This window comes from Heliconius melpomene, chromosome 17 (genome assembly GCF_056956725.1).
Source record: "Heliconius melpomene rosina isolate 202511_hmr_F chromosome 17, ASM5695672v1, whole genome shotgun sequence".
Taxonomy (NCBI): Eukaryota; Metazoa; Arthropoda; class Insecta; order Lepidoptera; family Nymphalidae; genus Heliconius; species Heliconius melpomene.
Genome location: NC_140405.1, coordinates 1,152,722 through 1,176,298, shown reverse-complemented (window position 1 = coordinate 1,176,298; position 23,577 = coordinate 1,152,722). Strand labels below are relative to the sequence as shown.

Here is a 23,577-nt window from a genome sequence, read left to right as displayed (position 1 = left end):
TTTATACGGAACTATGTAATTAATTTAAGTTTATTTTTAATCTTACCTGACATATATGATGCAATAGATAAAAGAAGAACAAATAACACTATAAATACGATGGCTGTGCACTTCCAAGAACATCTGGAAGAAAGGCCTTTTCTGAAGTGGAACCTTGAGGACGTCGGCGGAAAATGAGTCGCCCTTAGATTATTCCTAACAGGTAGAACAGGCACCGGGGCCCCGAATGCAGGATGCCTGTCACTTCGGTCCATCCTGTCTAAAGTACTTTTTTCTTGTTTTCCTGGACTGCTACACGATGAGTTGGATTTGTAGTCCATAGACGGATTCTTTTGTATGTCCCCTGAAATGTTACTTATATTAATGCACGTTTATTGTTAAAAAATATATTTAAAAAATAAGTAACTGATAAACCAAATAATATTGAAATATAAACTTAAAAGTCTAATAATATTTCAATAAAGACTGATAGTAAAAGTCACGTACATGAACTCATACCTGAAGGCACGTAGAAGTTTCCAGAAGGAGTTCGAACGAGACACGATGGCTCAAAGTCCGCGAGGTCAGCCGGGTTGCCGGTGATCCGTCCGTTCAAACGGGACATAGTCGGGTTGCGGGGTGGCACATCTGGAGGTGGCCGGGTACCTTCAAGTAAACAACCTGAAAGAAAAAAAATATATTAATTATTTAAACTTAGTGTAACTCTGTTTTTTCCTGATATTCCTTTCTCCCGTCCAACTTAGAGAAGATGTTGAGCGAAATAGATAAATATTCCGTCACGTATCATTATATAAGTACCTTATATTTAGGTCACTATTCTAGAAGTATTTATTTACGAAGACTGTCTGGCTTAAAAAACGCGCCCCTGATTTTGCTACAGTCAAATGTTCTTAATAAACTACATATAACATTATAACAGTAAAATAATTAGTTTCTTTTTATACAAGAATGTATTTCCTAAAAACTTACATTTATAATGTGAAACGTGCACAAATATAAATAAAACATTATAAAAATATTTCATTCTTCATATAAATCATTATGGCGAGAAACAAAATCACACCTGAATAATGACTGGCGTAGAAAAGAGTTATTTAAATATTAATGTACACTTTCATCGCCCTTGTATCACAAAACTCAAGTGGATAGAAAGTCTCAATATATATAAATACAAAATGTAGTAAAAGTACAAATTTGTTTTGATAAAATTTCTATACGTTTTTTTGATTGAATTTTTTTGGTCATTATGTAATAAAAATAATTATGTATATCTCTACATTATTATATTTTTGTTGTATTATGTATATTTAAAAATAATTATGTATATCTCTACATTATTTATCTAATATGATGTGCGGCGTTGAGTTCCGCCATTCAACACATACTGTCTTGAATTCGGATTTTTTCTAGAAAAATGAAGAACGCAGTGTCTTGCCTTCCCTTGGCTTTCTATATACAGGGATACAGTGTGATGCTCAATAAAAAATTAAGAGTGGCTTCTTCAGAAAATAGGCAACAATCGACTGAACTTTATTAAAACTAAACAGTAGTGATGGCTCGTAAACAAACGGAAAATCTATGGAAATGGTTCAAAGATCGCGTGTTTCGGCAGTTACTTAATAAAGGAAATATATTAGATCGGGAGCTATCGGCGGAACCGCGGGGCGCGGCGGCCTCTCCCATCGCTAATATAAGTTAATGGAAAATCGAAGCATTATCTACCCCACCACCCCATCTTCCGACCAACTTTTGATCCTCGACAAATTTTAAGGATTCCTTCGAGCGTTAATTAATTTATTGTAGCGGGCGATGTAGCCGCAAGAAAACTCAATTAATTTTAAAAGGGTTTTTATGTTGTTTTTTTTTCGGCGATCGCCCTCTATTCCGCGAAAGAAAGCTGGTCCTCTACAATACTTGGCGCTTTGAAGCGAACCCCTTTTGAACGATTCTCCTGTAATTAGAGAGTAATGAATTTACCACGTTTTGTGAAACAAAAATTCCAGTAGCGTTGACCAAATTGAAATAAAAAGACGTTTCAATAATAAAATCTTATTTTTAATATTTTACACGAAGAACAACTTTAAATAACATACAAAGATAACGCAGATACAAGCTCTCTAACATACTTAAGCTTGTTTGTTATTACGTAAATTCTCATTAGCATATATTAAGCGAGCTCTAAGCGCGGATAAAACGAGGCAATTTGTTTTGAAACTAATACGGCAAGTTATGCACCGTCTAGTTGGCAGTGAAAAACTAAATCTCGACATCCCTTACCTAATTTAGGAGGACAAGTATAGTCATTAATACACACGTCAGTCTGCGTTCAAAAACAAAATGCGGTCCATTTATATCGAGTCCCGGGAGCGGGAATTATGGTAATCGGACGAGCCGCGTCTTTGTGTGTAATGGCTGGTAATTACCGGGGCACCTCCCGGGGACACTTTGTCTTCTAGAAGGGGCCCTAGAGTTTGAGAATTCGACACTCGTTAACCGAATCGTCTCAACTTTGTGAGGGAACACGATTTTGAATGTCTCTGTGGGATTTGTCGAACTTTTTACGAGATTGCCCACCTCAGAGTTTACAACAAATTGTGTTTTTACATCTATTTTCTGAATTAGCCGATTTGTTTGATATGTTACGAGTCAGTCCTCCGTACATGCAGGGGGTTCAATAGTAATCAGACGGTAGCACTATCGGTTTTTCGGTTCGTTTGTTTTTATATTTTTCGAGCCATGTGGCTTCCCGGTTCACGTGAAACCTTTCTGAAAAACCAAAGCTCTGTTACTTATTGGAAGATAAAAGTGCCGTGTTTCGGCTCATTTGCGGCCGAACTCAGCCCGATCAAACGTGATTTCTTATTGGAAATAGAAAAAGAGCAGACGAAGCCCATAATAAAATCAATCTTATAAAACCGACGAATAAGACTAAATCCATTACTGTATGTTACTGGCTCAGTTATTATAATATTTTTATTATTTCCTTTTTTATGTATAAGAATTTATCACATTATGAGTTACGTATGTATTATAAACATAAAGACATTGCGTATATCGTGTCAAATTCAACGCTGCATTATAATTAGAAAATAAAGATATATTTAAATCAATATTATAAGGATCTCCAGATTAGCAATCGAATCCAAATCCATTACATACAATCTGTTCTAAGTACGACTCGATGGCGCCACGGTGTGTTACTTAAAGCATATTTCACCCGCACTTTATTCTATTTATAGGATTTAGGCAGTTTTCGTTGACAGTGCACAGATGAAAGCAACTCATATTTATCACACTTACAGTCAAACTGTCAAACAAATATCTCTTTCAAGTCGTTTCATAAGTCGGGACGTTGATGTATGGCGGTGCAGTTTGGATTCGCGTCACACGACGATGGTAACTGGATACATTTGGGCAATATCAGCGGACGAGAGACGAGAGATGCTGTCGCACACGTGCCGACTATCTTAAGCTCGTTACTTCGAGCTTTAGTGGCAATTTTGTATTTACCTCTTTCATCTGTGTTGTTTTCAAAATTTAAATATTATCTAAACGTAAAAGATAAATAACATTAAAATAATGTAAATAATATTATAGTAAGTAGTAAAATTTTAAATTGCTAAAAAAATTGGGTTATTGTGAAGTCATTTTCATGTATCTCCAGCGACACTCAGCACACAGAGAGAACATGAAGATATATCACACACTTCTCTACCTTTCCTTAAATGATGACGCCTATATTAAAAAAACAATTTTATACAAACAAGAAAGGCGAAAAACTTTCCAAAACCTTAATAAATTCTCGCCGTACATCACGCAATATATGTCGAATATCTTCACACATTTGAATAGATTTCGAATCAAATTTAGCACCAAAGTTGATCAGAATGTGCAATATTTATATGGGAACAGCGCACCGATTTATAGTTAGGAACAATTGGAAAGTTGGTCCGGCGTCGCTGACTTCGTTTTAATTAGTACCCATTCATCGTGAAACAATTGAGTCCTCGAACGAATCCATTATGGGAAACTTTTCGATAGTCGAAAGAGGTGTATTCAAAGTTTTCGATTGTGATGAGATCGGCTGGGACCGTCTTTGAACATGAGATACGCGATCAGATGCTACCAATCTATCTTCGGAAATTTCAATCGATGAGACTTTTTAGCAGACAATCTTGAAATCTAAAGAGGTTCCTCCAATTGTAATGTGGCTTTTTGTTTTAGGTATCTATTGATAAGATTTTTTAAATTATTCATTATTGATAAGATTTTTACTTATGATATCTAATAAACGACTGTGCATATCACTTCATCATTGTGAACGAAGGGATCATATTATAATTATGACTGATCCAAGATTAAATCTCAAGAATTTTGCCTTACCCTAAACACCGGCGGACCCGTTATTAACAAACAATTCCGCAGCGTCAACGAAAAATTCTTTTAAAGGAAGTTGAATTTTATCTCCGGTTACGAGGAAAATCGCCCCGCCGTAATGATATTACGCATGTATTAAATCGATGGCTTTCAGTTGGCCTGGTTTCGTTAAATATTACGCCTTATCAGCTTGCGTTTAAATTCATTCCTATTGAATAATGCGATATACGTTGAACGTGGCAAATGCTTTTTGAATTATAATGAAATAACTTGTTCTGGAGCACCTCTTAACCCCACTGTACTCTTAACTAACATATTAACATGCTTGCTTTATTTTATTATGAAAGCTAAAACGATTTTAAACACAAAGTAAATTAAATATTTTTTATATTACTTTAAAAGCAAGTTCTAGGTGGCGTTGATAAACTACTGGGCGAGTCTACGACGCATTGCAGATTAAATTTCAGGATATTTCAGTAATTTAAATACACAATTAAAAGCATGTAAATATATACTAGGAGCAATGTATCACGTCAAGGAACGGTCGCTTGGCGCAATGATAAGATTACTAGACAAAGGAAGTCCACCCATATCACTATAACCGCTAAATGCGAGCCTTCATTGCTACCCTCTTGCTGGGCTGGTTAAATTGGACCATAATAGTTGGGTCATAGAGTCTATAATTGCTTTGAATGCTGTTATTAGTATCGCAACGTCAACGTCTGCTTCGCTAAAGGACACTCGGCTTTATTTATGCCGACATACTGGCAATGTTACCTTATTTGCCGTTCATTGCTTATGTTTGTATTAAATTTAGAGCTTCTCCAGTTATAAATAGAGTTGAAATCGGGCTACTGTCGCGGGTTCCACCAGCGCAGTGATAGGGAAAAGTGAACTTTTTGGTGCAGAAGTTAGAAGTTTTTTTCATTCCGCCCTGATAGAAGCCAGGCGGCTTCCGGTACGATAAGGAGACGTTGCCTAAGTCGGTACGTCACGCGACCAGTGCACTAATTTATGTTGCGATTCGAGATATAAGGCGAATGGACGACGCCACCTCGTGAAGTCGGTATTTTTTATGGCTATGGTAATGTCTGAACAAAGAGACATTCAAAATTTGCATTCTACGAGTATTAAATGTGGATTTGAATGCATTAGGAATTGAAATCGATGCCTTACGACTGTGGAATTAAGAATTTCTTTGTAGAATTTATATTTTATGACTTCTGCTACTTTTTTACGCCACACAAGACTGCATAAGATACTTTATTTTAATATAAAATTTTTGCAGCTTGTTTATCATATTTCTATTAACATACTTTAGCAATATTCTATTTCGATTCGATTTTAATATTTTTAAATATTATGTATATTTATAATAAAATAACTTATTTCAAATTTATGATATTTATTAACAATAAATATTTCATTCCCACGAATGTAACAGTGAAAAACGTTTTATTTCTAATTAGAACAAAGTTGGACCGAACCATTTTATCTGAGGAGATCAAAGACTTCAAAGCAAAATATAGAGAGATTACGGAGTTTGATAATAAGGATAGTCGTTCCGCTCGTTAGAAGCGCTCCTTCATTAGAGTTTACGTAAAAGAAGAAAAAATACCACTGGCTCCCGTTACCGTGTAACCCGACACCAAGTTTCAACATCTGTTAATGGCCAAAACAAAGAAGACTATTAATCTTACTATCTTATTGTACATATTTCTTTGTCTAAATCCATTAAATTAATTACGGCCGTTCTAGGAGCGGACGGTATTTATTAGTCTCGTTATCATTCATTGAATCTTTCGATAGTGGGCTGGAAGGCGGCTGATGGATGCGGTGTTTCACGAAAATGGGGCGCCAAATTGGCTGTCTGAAGAAGAATGCAGTTGTTCCGTGACTGATTCCTGCCTTGATTTGAGGGGCGATCTGATACGTGTCATTGCTGCCATTAGGGCGGCCAAATTGGGAAATTCTTTGTGACTTTGTCTAAGGTGTGTCCGAAACTGTTGAATTAAGATTGTATTATAGGAAGTAAATTCTTTGAAATGTTCGTCAAAAATAGCGATAATACATGAAAGTAAACATTTATAAGTAAGAAATTGGATAGTTAAGTAAAGTCTAAAGTATAGTTGTTATGAGCTCTGTCGAAAATGCATAAAATATAAAACGAATAATATTTTGTATATTTTAAAGTTCTATACGAAGTATTATATTATATTTATAACTTTAGTTGTAGAAATTGGAACGACGGAGTGTCTTAGCACTAAGTTCCATCTGTATATCCTTCTATATGCGGGACACAGGGATGCTAAAAAATTACAATGAAAGTATAGTCTTTTTCATCGTTTGAACAGAGTGTTAAAATATTCTCTTCTAATTTGACAGTTTAATTAAAATTTAAATATAATTTATTAGCGAGATGGTCCTGTGTGGTCTAGGTTTTACGAGGTTTTGGTACACGGCTCGAGATGGCCGATAACACACGCCTTCATTAACCTTTGGCTGAGCATTAATTACCTTTTACAAAAACAGACTCGACTGATTAATAGTCAGATAGTTGAGTCCTATTGGACCCATTTGGGACATTCGTTTGATAAGATTCTAAAATTTATTAATGCATTTCTAAGGACCTAATTTGGGTACTACTAAATTATGATAATTGTGCGTACTTTTATTTTATGATTTATTTGCTTTTTTATATATTGTTACTTTTCTTTTTTGGTACAAGGTGAAAAAGCTAACTTTAGGACTATGATTTAAGGCCAGTCGTGGCGTAGAGGCACACGCGTGTGACTGTAAACGCGAAAGGTTGTGAGTTCAATTGCCACTCGAGAAAATTAAATATTAAATATTTTCATTTTTTCTCTATGGTGTCTGGAGGCAGAGCGCGTAGTTGAATTCCGCCACTCAATACGGAATGCCTCTAGAATTCGGCAGAAAGTGGAGAACGTATGTACGTGACATACGAACGTCTTAACCCAGGATCCCTCTACCTAAGCTGCTGAATGAGTGGTACAGCGTAAAGCTGATAAAAAACTGAGAACTGTCACGTAGAACCTCCAACAGCCTAGTACACTGTTGGACTTCTTGTATACAAATATAGTTTTTTTCACAAGTGCCGAACAAAACTGTGGTAAATTTTTACATATACTAATTTTGCATTAAAGACATAAAGTTAGTGAAAAGCAAAGCAATTACTTTTATTACTTTTATTAGCCTAAATGAGATTTGATCTAGAAATAATTTTAAGATATTCTTATATTATATCTACAGTTGCAAAAAGGGGAAATTCTTAAGATTATTTGAGAAATATTATCTGAAACCTATTTCAGATATAAATAATAAACCTATTTAAACATTAAAAACAATTATTAAAAAAATATATATATAATATAATAAAGTATAATAATTTCCGTCCACATTACATTTATCAGTGCTTGTATAAAATACATATTTTGACAAAGTAATCTCTATATTTTATTAGATAATTTCAGTTGCTTAACTAAATATGCATATATTCTTAAAACGGGTCATATATCTTTTTACCATGTCTGATGGAGATTGATGTTTGGTCACCCCCTATTTAAGGGTGAACTCATGCGATTACACCGCAAATTTATCTCAATAGCTCAACGGAAGGAGGGCCTGCCGCACTGACAGGGTTACAGGTTAGATCCCGACCTTTTACGGCTATTGTTTTTCTGCAAATTTTTCAATGTTCAACATAGGGGCCGCCGTTGTGAAATGGCACAGCATGTGACGGTAGACGCGACGGTTTTGAGTTCCATTACCTCGCTTCGACTCGGGAGACTAAGTAATTTTATATTTTCATTTTGTTACTTTGATAATAAGACAAACTGCTGCGTTTATTTACGCCACTCAATTCGCTCTGTCTCGACACTGTGCTTTAACACTGGGTACAAAGGGTACCCAGTGCCTATCCTGCTATTGCAGGATACAGTGGGAAGCTAAAAACATATAATAGAATTATGGCAAATTATTAATTAATTAGGAATAATTCTGTTATTTTTTACATATATATGACATATATGACATCATAATAAATGTATATATATATTTGCATATATTTACCGTCACACGTTGTGAAGCAGGTTATATTTCTTGCTTTTTCGCCGCTCTGATAGAGATTGATGATCGGTCACCCACCTCCCCGTTTAAGGTTGTACACACGATTACGCCGCAAAGGATCGCACATATATCCAAATTTAGCGTGATGGACGTTTTCTTATGGATAAATACTACGGTAATCTCTTGACGCGTTCAAGAATAATTGATCTTTTGATTTTGTAGTCGTAGTTGGAATTTCCTCTTAGGATATTATTTTATGTGCGGCGTTAAGTTCCGAATCATAATAATAACAGTGTCTCGAGAAATGGACAATAAATGGGAAACGCTAGACTTTATACGAATACGCTATATGTGAAAAATATACCTATACATAATGTATTTTTTTATTTGTCATATTGTTTGTCAAACACTGTCAAAAATTTTGATATTGTCTTAACTCTAGAATATCTCATAGTTTTATAATAACCAAATAACCTATTCAATCAAACATGGCCGCCAAATTAGAAATGTGACAATTAAAATAATTAAAGTGTGAAGAACAAGCGTTACTCTTCTAAAACACGTGCATTCCGAATAATAATTGTCCCATTATATATAATTTCGCTGCCAAAATTGCGTTTAATTTTCTGTGGCGTCCTAAATTTAGTGAACTTAAAATGTTTTCAGAATGTGTTTTCAGAACAATTTTGTTATACCGCGTTTTATTTTAGCGGCTCGTGCGGTCAGTGAATGGCATTATTTATGTCCGTATTTAATGTAAGCAATATTTGAACAAAGCTCTATAATTTATTAATATTAAATAATTAGTTCAGTTGTACGCGGCGGTTGTTTTAATTAATGGTTTTTATAAATAAAATAATGACAGTTCAGCTATTGTTGAAATATATGTTATCTGTGGAATGATGTATGGGCAAAGGTCTTATCTATTACACGTAACGGATATATGTTGATATGTAAATGTATATGTAAAGTGAAGTAGGCGCAATGTGATACTCTTACATTAGTTACAAATATGAATCTCGCGTAAGAAATCATTTGATATGATTATTTTCAATTTTCTCGTTCCCTTAGATAAACTTCAGTCCGGATTTCTCAACTTTAGTATAACATCTCTGATTGTGATGAAAGTGGAGAACACAATAAAAAAAACATTGACGAGGATAAGCAAAAACAAAAATGTCAGTCATATAAATGAATGCTTGTTTATATTTACTTTAGTTTTGTGAGTAATGTTTCACATTTGTATATATTAAACCAACTCTTATTATTCGAATGTAGTACAAAACAAAAGGGGTTAATTTGCGTGACGAACCTAAACTAGTGCATCGCGAGGGGAACCGTAAGGGTTACTTGCGGGTAAATCATATCGGCTATGAAATAAATCACTCAGTAACGGCGCCTTGGGACGGTTCCTGTTACGTTATCTGCGTTTCAGCATTTTAAAACAAAATGGCGCGACGGTTTGACATGACGTTGACAGGTGCAAGCAGGTCAAATTAAAAGGCTCGTTGGTTTTAATTGTGATAAGATTATTTTTAATTATAAAACAAAAATAAGGTTGAATATTAGAGTAATTCGTTTATTTTTTCAGCCTTACGCTGTACTCTGCACATGGTAGGGTGGCCAAAGGGAACCTGGGAACCTCGTGTTAAGACACTTTGTTACCATTAAGACAGTTCCGCGCCCATCTTTAAGAAGCGGCGGAACTCAACACTGCTTTGCCTAGATGAGCGAGGAAATGAAAATGCTTTCCACCGAGTGGGAATTGTACCCACTACTGTTGCATTCACAGGCACGTTTGTACCACACGACGGCTCCAACCTTCACAAAATATTGTTTGTTATATAAAACAGTAAATGTAGGTTACATAGTAAATAGGGTTCTATCGCAAATAATACTCTTTATAGTTTATTTAGAGCCTATCTGACCGATCGGGTGACCCAAGTCTGAGGTCAAGCACACTCGGCCTTTGTATTCAAACAGATATAACGTGCATTAGCAAGGGTCTTCCCAAGTTTTTGCTCCTCAAAGCTTTTTCCGGAGGGTGTCGATTAAGTATGGCACTTTGATTTATGTATGCAGCTTTTTCGCCTAGATTTTTATCGGGGCCTTTTTTATGGTAAAATTTACATTTGAAATTTCTGTAAGCTATATTTTTTATTGGGATCTAGAATTGGAGTTAATTAGTTATACGATAAGATCTAACTACGATAATATAATATTTCGGTATACTTAGAATGTGGGTATTTGTATGTTAACATTATTGAAATAAAACAAAATTTACTAATATACGAGTATATATCAAAATGTAACTAAAAGCTATTCAAAATTAGCTAATATATATTTACTTCCTATGTCTAGCAGTGCAGTGTTTAATATAAGACACATAACTATATAACTAAACATATATACTAAAATAAAAAAAAACATTATTTTAAGAAAATATTTACAAAAAACATGTCCCCGGATCCCGGTACTATCCCTAACCTCTCTCCATCCATCTAAGTGGACATAATGATGCGAAGCGTAAGATGACAATGGGATGACCCAAACATTGTATGGAAAAGTTGCCAGTGTAAAATTTATGTTTGTTTGTTTTTCTGATAATATATTATTGTTCAAGTTTTTTTTATTAAAAGTACCTGTCCTAAAATTAGTATATTATTTATTATATAATATAAGATTTATTCCCTTCCGTAACCGAGTGACTGACAGATAAAACAAAGACGAAACTAACTAAAAACTACTGGGCTTGGAAAGTCGAGACTTCGTATCTAGGGAGGTTAGTGAGTATAGAGGAGCACTAAGGAAGGATTTCTCAAAATTGCTACAGGCACGAAAAAAATAACGGTTAAAACTTCGACATTATCGCACGAATAATTTTATATATTATAGTAACGCCACTTATTAAGATCATCATTATGTCAAACCCAATTTTCTCTTATTTATATTTGTATAAATGTAGTACTTATTTAAATTCGTTTACTATAAACTCTATTCGGAACTGCACCTGCTAATCCTTAACTATTAACAAAAACAGGTTATCTTCTCATCCCCTGCACTAACAAAGTTTCCTAAGAAAATATCGAATTTAAATAATTTTATATACAATATTTTCCCAGTTTTCCATACTCGCGTAGCGGCTAGTACTATACGTACTAGTCCCAAGACATGTTGCTACGGCACTTCCGCCGCAGAGTAACTGGCGGTTAGTTGAAAATAGAATTGTATATTGATTTTTTTATCGGTTTACAAGCTTTCAACTACAAAACTTGTTTAATATATGAAATGTGTGCTATATTGGGTCATTGAGAAATATTTTTCTGTGTCACTTGAAAAATGTTAATGTTTGAGATATTTAAAAAAGGACGATGTTACAAATCTAATTTATGCTAGAAAAAATTGGAAGTCGGATTATTTATACCAAGGACCAATATAAGGAAAAAAATATGTTACCTATTTTGGTGGACTTTTATGTTAAAAAAAGATTTACGAAACATTTTATTAAGCTCAACTTTATAACAGTGCAGATACCATAAATCAAAAATAAACAAAAACAAAATAACAATCTGTGCTTTTCAAATTATTAAAAAAACTCATTTTATTACGAAACGCTTCATTATCTGTGTCGGCCATTTTGTCTCGCTAACTGCATTACGGTAATGACGTCATCCATCAAGACAGCTTGACACTTGCAGCCGACACTGATTTCATTAATAGATATCAAAATTATATTAATACCTTGCCTATAACATAATGTTACATAATATTATTATAAAATTTAATACCTTTTGAGGTATAAAGGTATATATGTAAATATGATGATTTTGGGTTCAATATTGGTTTTCTTTTTGTTCTAAATTATTCATAATTGAAAATTTAATAAATGAATCAAATTCATCAATTATTTAATATTCATTTAGATTTCATGTTTAATAGGTCGCTATTGATAATTTTGAATAAATCGTTTCGAAATTTCGTTGCAAAACCTGTATTTTCCAAATAGCTGTCTATTTGAGCGTCATAGTGGTGCAGTGGGACTGCGCGTGACTGTAAGCAAGATAGCTATGGGTTCGATGTCCATTCGGGGAAACTGCTTTAATTTCTACGATCTGGTCATCAAAGTACAGTGTTGTTCTCCACTTAACTTGCAAAACTTCGAAGTCAGGGCCTTTAAGTTATCTCCGCCTACCCAATGATTAGTGTGTACGAGAGTATTTCAGAGAGATTTCACATCCAACAAATTATATTAACGAGAGCTCTCCACACAATTATTGGATATAGTAATACTAATGAGAATTGAGCATTCGCATGTTTGATACCTAAATAGTGGGAAAGTTGGCCGTTGGCCCGGAAAATCATTTCAAATTTCACAGTCCACGTGGCGATAGATTCAGCGTGTGATGAAATACGGATTAACTCTAGCCCTAAATATAAACGTTGCCCTCTGTTGGTTTCGTGGTTTATAATACACTAGGTATTGCATTCGGAATTGTTTATGTTTTAAAGCATTTTTTGTGTTATTGGTAATTTCAATGTCGGGGCCGTTGTCATGCATTGGGATAGACATTTCCCCTCTACGGAAGGAGCGTAGCGTTAAGTTTCGCCATATAACACGTAATGTCTTGAAAATTGGTATTGGCTTAACATTAGGTTTCTTTTCCCTCCTTTCTGGGAAAAAGCGTGAACCTGCTTTGCTTTGGTTTGTGAATTGGTTATGGTGTCATTGGATGTGTTTAGTAAGTATATCACAAAAATATTGTAAAAAATGTAATAAATAGTAGAAGAATAAAAAAATATACAAAAAGATATTTCTAGTAAATTAATGATTTCTTTTATACATACTGTTGTTGCTAACGTATTACGTAGTATACATTAAGTGATAGTTAATCAGGATGTTCGCCTAATGGTGGACGTCAAAGGACAACGTCTACGCTAGCCCCAAAAATAAAATATAACACTTTCCTTGTTTTATTAAAAAACCTTAATCGATGCCGTCGTAGCGCAGTGCTACAGTGTTTGGCTGTAAACGAAATGGTGTGGGTTCGATTCCAATTCGAGAGAAGGATAATCTTCTTCTTCTTCTTCTTCCTGGCATTAATCCCGGCTATTACCAGGGTCTGCCTTCCTACTCAACCTACTCCACTTTGCACGGTCTTTTGCGTCCTCGGTGGTTAGATCATAATATTTAAATTATTTTTATTTCTCCATTCAGATAGTTAAAACTCGGTGTTTAGTTCTGCCACTCCTGCAACAGGCAATGTCTAGGGAGCAGAGTATCGTAACACTGGGTTCCCTCTGGATATCCTGCTTGCTTTTTCTATTTCTTACGATTATTTTAGCTAATACTATCCATTTTTCACAACAGTTTAAGACTTACGTTATATGTGAAAAACTAAATTTCAAACTTACTTTCATTACTAATAAACAAAGTTGTTAGTAAATTGTGTATACTTCATATAAAATGACTAAAAGTTTAACTTTAAATACGCCATAGTACCTTCGAGTTTTCCTCTTAAACCTCGATCTCGCAGACGATGGTATTGATTGCATACGACAGCTTATTACTTAGCGGCGATACGATAAGAGTTTTTGAAATTATCTTTACTTTCCTTCGTGATTACCGTTTAATACCGTAAATTAATATTATGCTTCAAACGGAAACGGCTTTACTAGGTCTAAAGCTACAATATAGTAACAAGAAATTAGACAAGAATGAAAACGAAATTAAATTGTATGTGAGGCTTTCATTTTCTCGCTCTGGTAATAACCGATGTAGTGTTGAGTTTCACCACTCAACACGTAAAACGTGTCTTAAAAATATAGCAGTAGAAGCATACTACTGACTTTTTATAAATATGTAAGTATTTCTTTATAAATAGGACATATCTTTGCATAAAACAGCAGAGTAACGTTAAAACCAGGAAAGCGACAGGCAAAATTAATCCGTAATATCGAATGTATTCTATATTTTACAGAATTTACAGACAAAGATAAGGTTAAAATGTATAGGGAAGGAGGGAAACCCTAAGTGAGGATTTCTTAAATTCCTATAGAAAAGGGAAAATATGGGATTTTTCATTTTCCATCTTAAAGTCCACGTAAACAAAGTTGCGGGCGACGATGACTTCGCTATAATTTTGTAACAACATTCCGAAAATTGGATACTTTATAAATAGTTCAAAATACCGGTCAATATCATCAGAAAGGAGGTTTTACGACGTCGTTTTACGTGATAAGTATTTTTATTTGTTCGGTAGATCGGATAAGCCTGGCCTCGGATTACTTTCAGCCAATTCTAAGCTCTAAAGGCACCTGTCACGTCTCGCCCTACATTTATACAATCTATGTATTTTGTTTATTTTTACTTAGACGCTTTTAATGTGCCCGCCTCTTGTTTTGAATCTCTAAGTAGTTGTAAGAAGGCACTAATGTCGTTTACTTTGCTTTATTGAAGTTTGACTCCGCTTTTTCTAGGTTTCGTGCACGATTTTCTTTTTATTTTATTACGTTATATTAAGGCAGGATTGACATGCCATTTTTATTTTATTGCAGTGTTACTCCTTAAATGATTCTGAATCCAATACATATCTAGCTTTTCCTTAATTAATGTATATTTTCATACCGGCTAAGGAAGACTAAAGCAGAAATTCTTCTTAAAGAAAGTTGTGTTCATGTGGTAAGTAATGAGCGTGGACATTAAAAAAAATGCAGATTTGTCTAAAAACAAAATCTTTACATGACATTTATAGAAGGAAAAAAAGCAACAAAGACTATTGAAAATGTCATAAATCACTCACAAAAATATATTACGCAATCTATACAAATTTTAGATCATCCCTTAAAGTAATATTGCAATAACATCTATCACCGCGCTGTATCAACGTGTATTCAATGTGATGATATACAGCATCCATGCCACTGGTCTCTCGAGCCCCGCGTGGTGCGAAACTGTTATTTTGTTAGCAAAAAAATCCCCTAATCCAAATAAATTATATTGGCCACATAATGCGAGCGGACAGTGTGCCGAATATTTGTCACCTGTTACTGATACCCGATAGGAAACTATATTTTATATACGAGTTGAAATTTTGCTTTCATCGCAGGATTTTCCGATACGCCATTATGATTGCATAGGCTCGATCGTAAAAATTGATGAAAGTATTCGCTTTTTTTGTTTATTTATATATATAGAAGTAAATAGCTACAATCTTGCTATCTGTGAAGCTTTTTTGTATTTCTACGCTTCTCAAGATTAATAAGTACGCTACTCTAGACAAACATCACGACTGTGTTTTCCACTGATCGATTTTTCTTGTTTTTGAAGGAAATGTAAAGCAGAACTTTGCTACACAGAAGTACTTTTTTTAGTTACCGCGTTAGTGAGATATAGCATGTAGGAGGATAGACTGAGGTAACTCAGTGTTAAATCACTTCGTTCTTCAATTTCCACACTATTTGCGAGATATTGCCGGAATTCACCGCATAGCTTTTATTTTGTTACTAGAGCGAATCCTGGGGTTAAACCCACAACCGCCACGTTTACAGTTGAACGTAGTGCCGCTGTGCCACAACGGCATTTCACAATCCAGACCACACCAGAGCAGCTCAACAGATTATCAAAACATACGTTGAAGCGATAACGCAAATGAATAAACCCAGGAGTGCCGTAAAGCGTCAGCGCCGGCGTCTATGTTGATAATATAATTTTTGTTGAAAAATGTATTGCGAGTCGAATAAAGTAAGGGCACCTGCGAAAATCTCTAACCGCGTTACTGAATATAAAATATTGATCAAGAAGAGAACATGAAACATGAAGCACGGGGAGCGTCGCTGATGGAATACTCTTGTAGCATTCCAACTGTTCATAACTCGTTTTGAATATTTTTGCTTTGGTCTTAATATTTTTTGTAGCTACTTGGTAGTATTATATTTTTTGTTTTCTTCAGTTCAGATGAAATTATAGAAATGTTGTCTCATTACTTATGTAATATGTATTATAAAATCTATACTAATATTATAAAACTAAAGAAATTGTTAGAGAACTCTAGAACTCTTATTTTCTCTTATTAGCAAAGCCGCAGATAAAAAAAAATTGGTTGGCTAGTTTTAAAATAAACATAATGCGAATTTTAGGTCATTGTGTAAAAAAAATAATGTGATTTGTTACAATATTTTCTCCATACGTCTACCGAAACACTATATAACAATTAAACAAAAAATAAATAAATAAAAAAAGAACTCCGATATTTACATTTCGCTATATAAATAACAACAAAATTCCACGTATCCACAATCATTCAGTTACCAAAAAAATATATACAACACTAACCGAGTAAAATATTCAAGTAAATAAAGATTGGTTATTTAAGCTCCGTGAAAACATTCATTCTGTTACTGTTACTTACATTTGTGAAGTTAATTTGGAAATATAATAATTTTTGCTCGAACCTTCCTTTTTTTATAAGCCTTGTTATTTCGCGCTTTCGGTGGCTTTTCTTTGATTCCGAGTATCTTTATTACTTTGAAAATATAATATAATTTTGCTTTGGGTGTGTTGTGTACGCGGTTTTGGTTTATTTAATGACTGCTCCCGCCTTTTGAATGTTGTTTGCCCTAATTAAAAATGTTCATCGATAGAAAATGTGAAAGGTGGGGGTCGCAGATTTGAATACCGCTTATTTATAATACATTCTTCAATTTTGGGAATGTCTTCGTTGTTTTTTGTAAGGAACATAGTAATAACACACCCAGACGACTCGTACACAAATGGGAATCAAACCCCCAACCGTCGAGTTTACAGTCTCGCTGTTCTATTGCACTACGAAGATCTAATACATGTATTCTATAAATAAAGACTTTGAAGACTATTCCAGTGAAGTCTATCGATCTCGACGGCACTTTATCATGTTTGCGGTGTCATATAACGACTTCCTGTAAATATGGATCGCTTAGTGGCGTTATGTAAACAGCTTTGACAGAATAATCTTGTTTTATAAATGCTGTATACTTATAATATGTTGGAATTGGCGTAAAATCTTTATGTATCTTTGTTGGATAGTAGTGGTAAGATACTCCGTGTTCCATTGACTGTATGTACATAACGAGAAAGAAGAATATAATGAGAAAGTGAAGAACTCAGTGTCGTAACACTAGATACATATTTATTTACACTGCCTACTAAGCAATAACAGCGTGAAGTTGGGAAAAAAAAACTATAAGTTATATGAAATTTCAAATGCAATTTCCGCACCTGCTCGTTTTTTATTTAGCGAATTCCATGTGGGAATAGCAAATTTTTTATATACAAACTAACACAATTTTAAAATTACGACCAAAAAAATACACAAATATTGCATTTGTTTTTGAATACATATGTAGTCTAGAAACGACTATTCGTACGAAACACAAGCGAAAACTAAACAAATTTTGATGCAATTATGCACTAATTACAAGTGCGGCCGCTGGAGCGATTTTATTGAGTTATTTTAAAGTTCTGCGTGACTTGCTTCGGTACGGGTCGCACCGTCACTGTGATATAATAAAATATTCAATCAATTGAAAATATTTTTATAAAGCTAGGACGTGTGGTGGGTGCTACGTACGGGCATGTAGCGGCGGCTTTAGAGATATACATATGTATATCTTGATTGAACACAGTGGTTGTGACTACAATTTTTTATTTCTCTATGTATTTTTATCATTTTTGAAGTTATTACCATTCTACTTTTTCATATTTAGCAACGATTTAGAATAATAAAACTGTCGTTGTGAGAATTTGGAATTGAAAAATATTGTGACAATTCTAACAAAGCGTACCAATATATTTTTTTCAATTATTATTGACACATGCACCAAAATATTAAGCCTATAGCTTCACAGATTAAATAATATTTCTTATCTACATTTATATTTATATGCACATAAAGAAATAATTCGGTAAAAATTTCAATAAAGCCACAATTTCACGGGCGTTCGCGTTCGCTGGTGTTACAATTTAATAGAACTTGAAAGGGCTGCCGATACCACAATTCTATCAGCTTAGCGAGATCCCGGCATTATGCGTATAAAAAGCGGTTATCGCGTCGAGTGGGGTCGATAGAGGGGACTACGAGTATTTGTCATTCCTATGTACATACATACATTGCATCTTTATGTGCAAACTTAACACCGCGCAAGATGAAATATCTTGCGCGGTGTTAAGTTTCGTCAGTCAACACGTAATTTCTCGAAAATTGGGCGGAAAATAAGAAACGGAGTGTATATAGCTTATAGTTACAAAATTTTATACTAATTACATAATTTTAAGTTATTTGAGAAACTAAGAAATAAAAAATAATTTTGCATTAGCAAAAAAAAAGATTAGAAAAAAAATAATCTCAATTGTAAGACTATAGAAAGACTACGTCACTCTGTCGTAGGCAAAAAAGGCGCGAAAATAGAATCACAAGCAAAATAGCCGCCTCATATTTATAGTTTCAATTAGTAGATTTTGCAAGCTCCGTACGGACTTAAAGCGGTACCTTATTTGAATAAATAGCGGAAAAAAAACATAAAAGAATTTTCTGCGAACAAATTTTTGTACAGGAACAAACTTTGTAAGCAAATTTAATTGTAATCATTTTATTTTGTTACCCAGCTTTTTGTTCAGACGTGGGCGTAAATGGCCTCAATACGGGGGTTTTGTCATTTTGGTATCCTGCTCAGATAAGATAACAAAAAAGACCCGGTCATGTGCGAGTCGTCCTCGCACACCGAGTATTTCGTGATTGTAGATCAATGAGAAGTACGAGTACTCTAAAGGTTTACGAGGTAAATTTCACATAATGTAGATGTACCTACTGTAAAATGCTCGTATCCGATATTTTCGGTAACACAAGGGACTGTAAAACTAATTATTTATTGATAATTTCTGCTTGATACCTCCACACAGAAGAACAGACAGTCAGACGGACAACAAGCTTAGGCATAGGATCACTTATCCTATAAGGTTCCTTTTTGGTAGAGATACAGAACCCTAAATATAGCATAAAATGCCTCGTATGAAAATAACGACAGCGTAAAGTCAATCGTCAAAATTAATTCGTCATTTCAAACCGAATGAACATTTGAGCGGCCGTCATCAGAGTGTAAAATGTTTAATGCTCACACTTAAAGCTAAAATAAAAATAAGCTCGTTTTACGTGTAGGCAATAGGCATTCTAATTTTATGGTCAATGGTTTCATTTTTATATGGAGTTTTGTGTTTTTAAACTTGCATTTTGGTTTACTTTTCATTTATCCATTTCATTTTGGTTGAATAACGGTATATATCGTGATTATATGTATATGTAATTATTTCTAATCAAAAATAAGTTTTTAGCAATAACATATCTAAGCAGAATATGAAAGATATTTTTTACATCTCAAGCAGTAATCAAACGTACAGGTTTAAAAAACACCATCGCACGTGTGGCTATACATTTAGTTATTTCAGATAAATAAAAAATAGTTATATTTTAATCGAAAAAATAAAAAAATATGATAAATTTGTTTACATTTAGCAATTTTTCAATCGGCCAAACAGTCAGAACTCCACTGACAATGTTTCACAGTCCCTCAATCATTCATACATCAACACATTTGATTTGTTAAAAATTTCTCTCCCAAACCAACCGACGCGCAGCAGCGAGAACAATTAAAATTGGAGCATTTTGAAGTGTTCCATTTTGATGCCGTCATAGAGTAATTGGGAAATGCCTATACGAAGATTGTAGGTTCGATTCCCATTCTAATAATATTTTTAACGTCGTTCTTCGGGCTTGGTAAAGACTTTTATTGGATTGTGTTTTGTTCTCTAATAGCAACGGGTCCAAAATAAACAACAGAGAGTTTTGACACTAAGTTTTTCAGCCCTTCTAAATAAAACTCGTGGTGGTTATATTATAATATGAGAAATTTAGCAAATACATATATCGTTGGATAATATAATCTTTTGAAATTGAAACTCGTTTGAAAATATAAATATCCCTTTTTTTATTTTTATCACAAAATATAAAATATTTATTACATATACAAATATATTCTGTAAAACTTGCTATATATTACAGCTAGAACAATTAAAATCGAACAATTTCAGCGTTTCGCGCTTAAAACAGACTATTTAGGCACAATTACGTCGCGTCATTGCCTTTTGTCCGGCGGCCATTAAGCTTGGAACTACAATGGTTCCAATCTGAGCCCTAACGAAGCGACTTGGGCCATTCCGTCACTTCCACCGAAGATGTGTAATTTGCGGACACCAAATTGTAGAGAAGTGAGTTTTGGAATTGCCCCAACTTGGAAAGTGGACGGTGAAGTTTGGGCAGATTGGTTTAACAGGTTTTTGACAAGGCTTCAAGATTATTTTGGAACGTTATTTGTATACTGTTTGGTATTTGGTCCATTTTGTTCAAGGTTTAACTTAGTGGAAGTCCGGTAAGTAAATAATTTATGAGTTTTAAGGAAACGTGACTTGAGTATTCTTGTTTCGTAATTTTTCTACTGGATTTTTATTACTTTCCCGAAATAAAATTCTACATTTTAAAAGATTTTAACACTTTTTGAAAGGTTTAAAGGTTTTTTTTATTATAATTCTCGAGATGACAATGCGGCTGCATTTAACGTGGTAATCGTCATCGCCAATACACAATCCTGTTTCTGTAGAAATTGACAGACATCCTTTTTTAGTCCCCTACATTCCCATTGCCATTACCTAACCTACCGTACAATTACAGCGCTGCGTTGTCAGTCACTCAATAACCAAAGAGTTGTATATACAAATGCAGATTATAGATATTCTTGGAAAACAAGAATGAACAACCTCTACTAACTACAATTTCAAGTGCGAGAGAGATGCTCAAAGAAAATATTGTCCCAAGACAATACAAGTTGTAGCGTAATGTTTTTCTTCGAACGAACTTTCATAATTATATCCTATATATCTTACAGTACGTGCGTTGCTTCATCTTAATCTTTCTTTGTCACTAACTAATCTGGAGATGCAAGTAAATTTCGGCAAGTTTTAATGAACAAATGTCACAAAAACAATCATAGAACGAAAGGTAACTGTAGAAAGGGTTTGCCGAGATTTTGTGAAATGTATGTATGTACAGTACGTACGTAGCTCCGTAATATTTATCTCGTGTAATTATGCTTTGACAAAGCCCCTTTGTGCGCCGACGCCAATAATAATAGCTTGAACTTTCCTAATTTCGCTACAACGGAATAAGGGTGTCGACTTACTGGTTTGTATTTTTATTTTTTATTTTTTTCTTATTAAAGCATTAATTTCAGTAGTACGTTTTGGATGTTTCTTTTATAATATATACTTTATTAGGTTACGTTATTTTTATACGTTAAATAATTATAATATATGGCGTTGAGTTCCGCTCATGAGAAATATCTTTATCGTAGACGGTAAGGGAAGAGAACTTTGTTCTTTAAACCACAAAATAGATATTTTAGACTTCTTCCGCAAAATCAAAAACACTAGCGCGTTTAAGAAAAACATGAAAACTCAAAATTTATGTTTCCAACTTAAAACTTTAAAAAATATAAAGCTATCTTCACACGAAAGCTGGCTCGGGTAAGCCCTTTGAGTAGCTTATCACACGCTATACACCACGCGTGCCCCCGGATATTGTGTTGTCAATAACGCGTATCTACATACCTATATATACTTTACTCGGCAACTTTGTTAATATTGTTAGTTGAGATAAGATCGGATTTAATTTTGCGTTATTTTAGCTGGAAACGCAAGAAACACGGCAAAGTCGTGAAACTTCTGATAAGTTTACAGGTATACGAATTATAATCTGTTTATTAAGATGCTTATACCATAGTGGAATAGTTACTATACAATAAGTTGTGGTTCAAATCTTATTTCAGGTTTACCTATTTCTTTTATTAGGCGAGCTGATGATTTTCTATATGATATATTTAAATATTTATTTATGTCTAACACCATACGCGAGGACGCGAAGGTATTTACTGAGCGCTATTTAAACCAAGAAAAGATGTAACGTTGAAAAGATCTGCTGAACTAAAAAACTGCCTCTTTAGAACCCTTTCAGTTACACAGTCGCTTGGTGAACTATCACACCTGAGAATCAACTTTCTATTTCGCGTTTATATAAACGAAGGTTCAAGATGTTCTTTTAGATAGCAAATGGAGGTCAGTGTTTGGTTCGAGTATTTTGTTAAGTTTCACGCATCTCCCTAAGGAAGGTGAGGAAAGATCACTCTCCGTTTTTTGCTTTAGAGACAATAATGGTAGTGGAAACTTCTTAAAATATTTTTTCAGGTTTACTCTGTAATGATGAAATCCGTAGACGAACGCGGGTTACCGACATAGCTCTCAAAATTTGCAAGCTGAAGTGGCAATGGGCAGGTCATATTGTCAGGAGGGCCGACAACCGATGGGGAAGAAAGGTCCTCGAATGGCGACCCCGTCTCGGCAAAAGGAGCGCAGGCCGCACTCCAACCAGGTGGACCGACGACCTTAAAAAGACAGCGGGAATCCGCTGGAATCAAAGGGCGCAGGACCGGACGGAGTGGCTAGAATTAGGGGAGGCCTATGTCCCACAGTGGACGTTGAAAGGCTGATGGATGGATGGATGGATGGATGACTCTGTAACCCGATAGCATGGGCCGTTGCCCATTTTCCACCAGATTGTGGCGACAACGAGGGTTGAGTTGAGTTATAAAACTCTACGCCGTGCTGTGCCATGTTACCACAATGAGGAAAAGAAAAGTTTAAATATTTAATTTCCTCGAGTGGGACCTCCAGTCGCTTAACCTGTCGCGTTTACAGTCGCATGCTTGTGGCCCTGAATGAGTTCCATTCAACAAGCAACACCTCTAGAATTCAGCGGAAAATGAGTAACGGAGTGTCTTGAAAGAATTCCCAGGTTCTCTCTGCCTATCCAGCTATATGCGGGATACAGCGTGCACCTAAAAAAAATGAAAGTACCGTGACATAAGTGTAACAATTGCGTAAACCTCTACAAAAGCTCACAACGTAAGCAGACCGCAATAGAATAAATTCACAACATAATGCTATGTAACAAGCGTCCGCCTCATCGCGGTTTC

General features: G+C 34.6%; 1 protein-coding gene across 3 annotated transcripts in view; it reads right to left on the bottom strand.

The window, feature by feature from the left end:
* The window catches only part of Ten-m (teneurin transmembrane protein Ten-m), a 368,238-nt gene that overhangs the window by 17,190 nt on the left and 327,471 nt on the right, over positions 1–23,577 (bottom strand). For 2 of the 3 annotated variants that reach the window (XM_085200054.1, XM_085200053.1), the window contains 2 exons: positions 499–660; positions 47–343 (listed from right to left, as the gene is read on the bottom strand). In XM_085200054.1, the coding sequence (XP_085056180.1) occupies positions 47–343; positions 499–660 (459 nt within the window). Of the gene's footprint in view, positions 1–46; positions 344–486; positions 661–23,577 lie in introns of all 3 variants that reach the window. The other variant, XM_085200055.1, reaches the window with a different exon arrangement.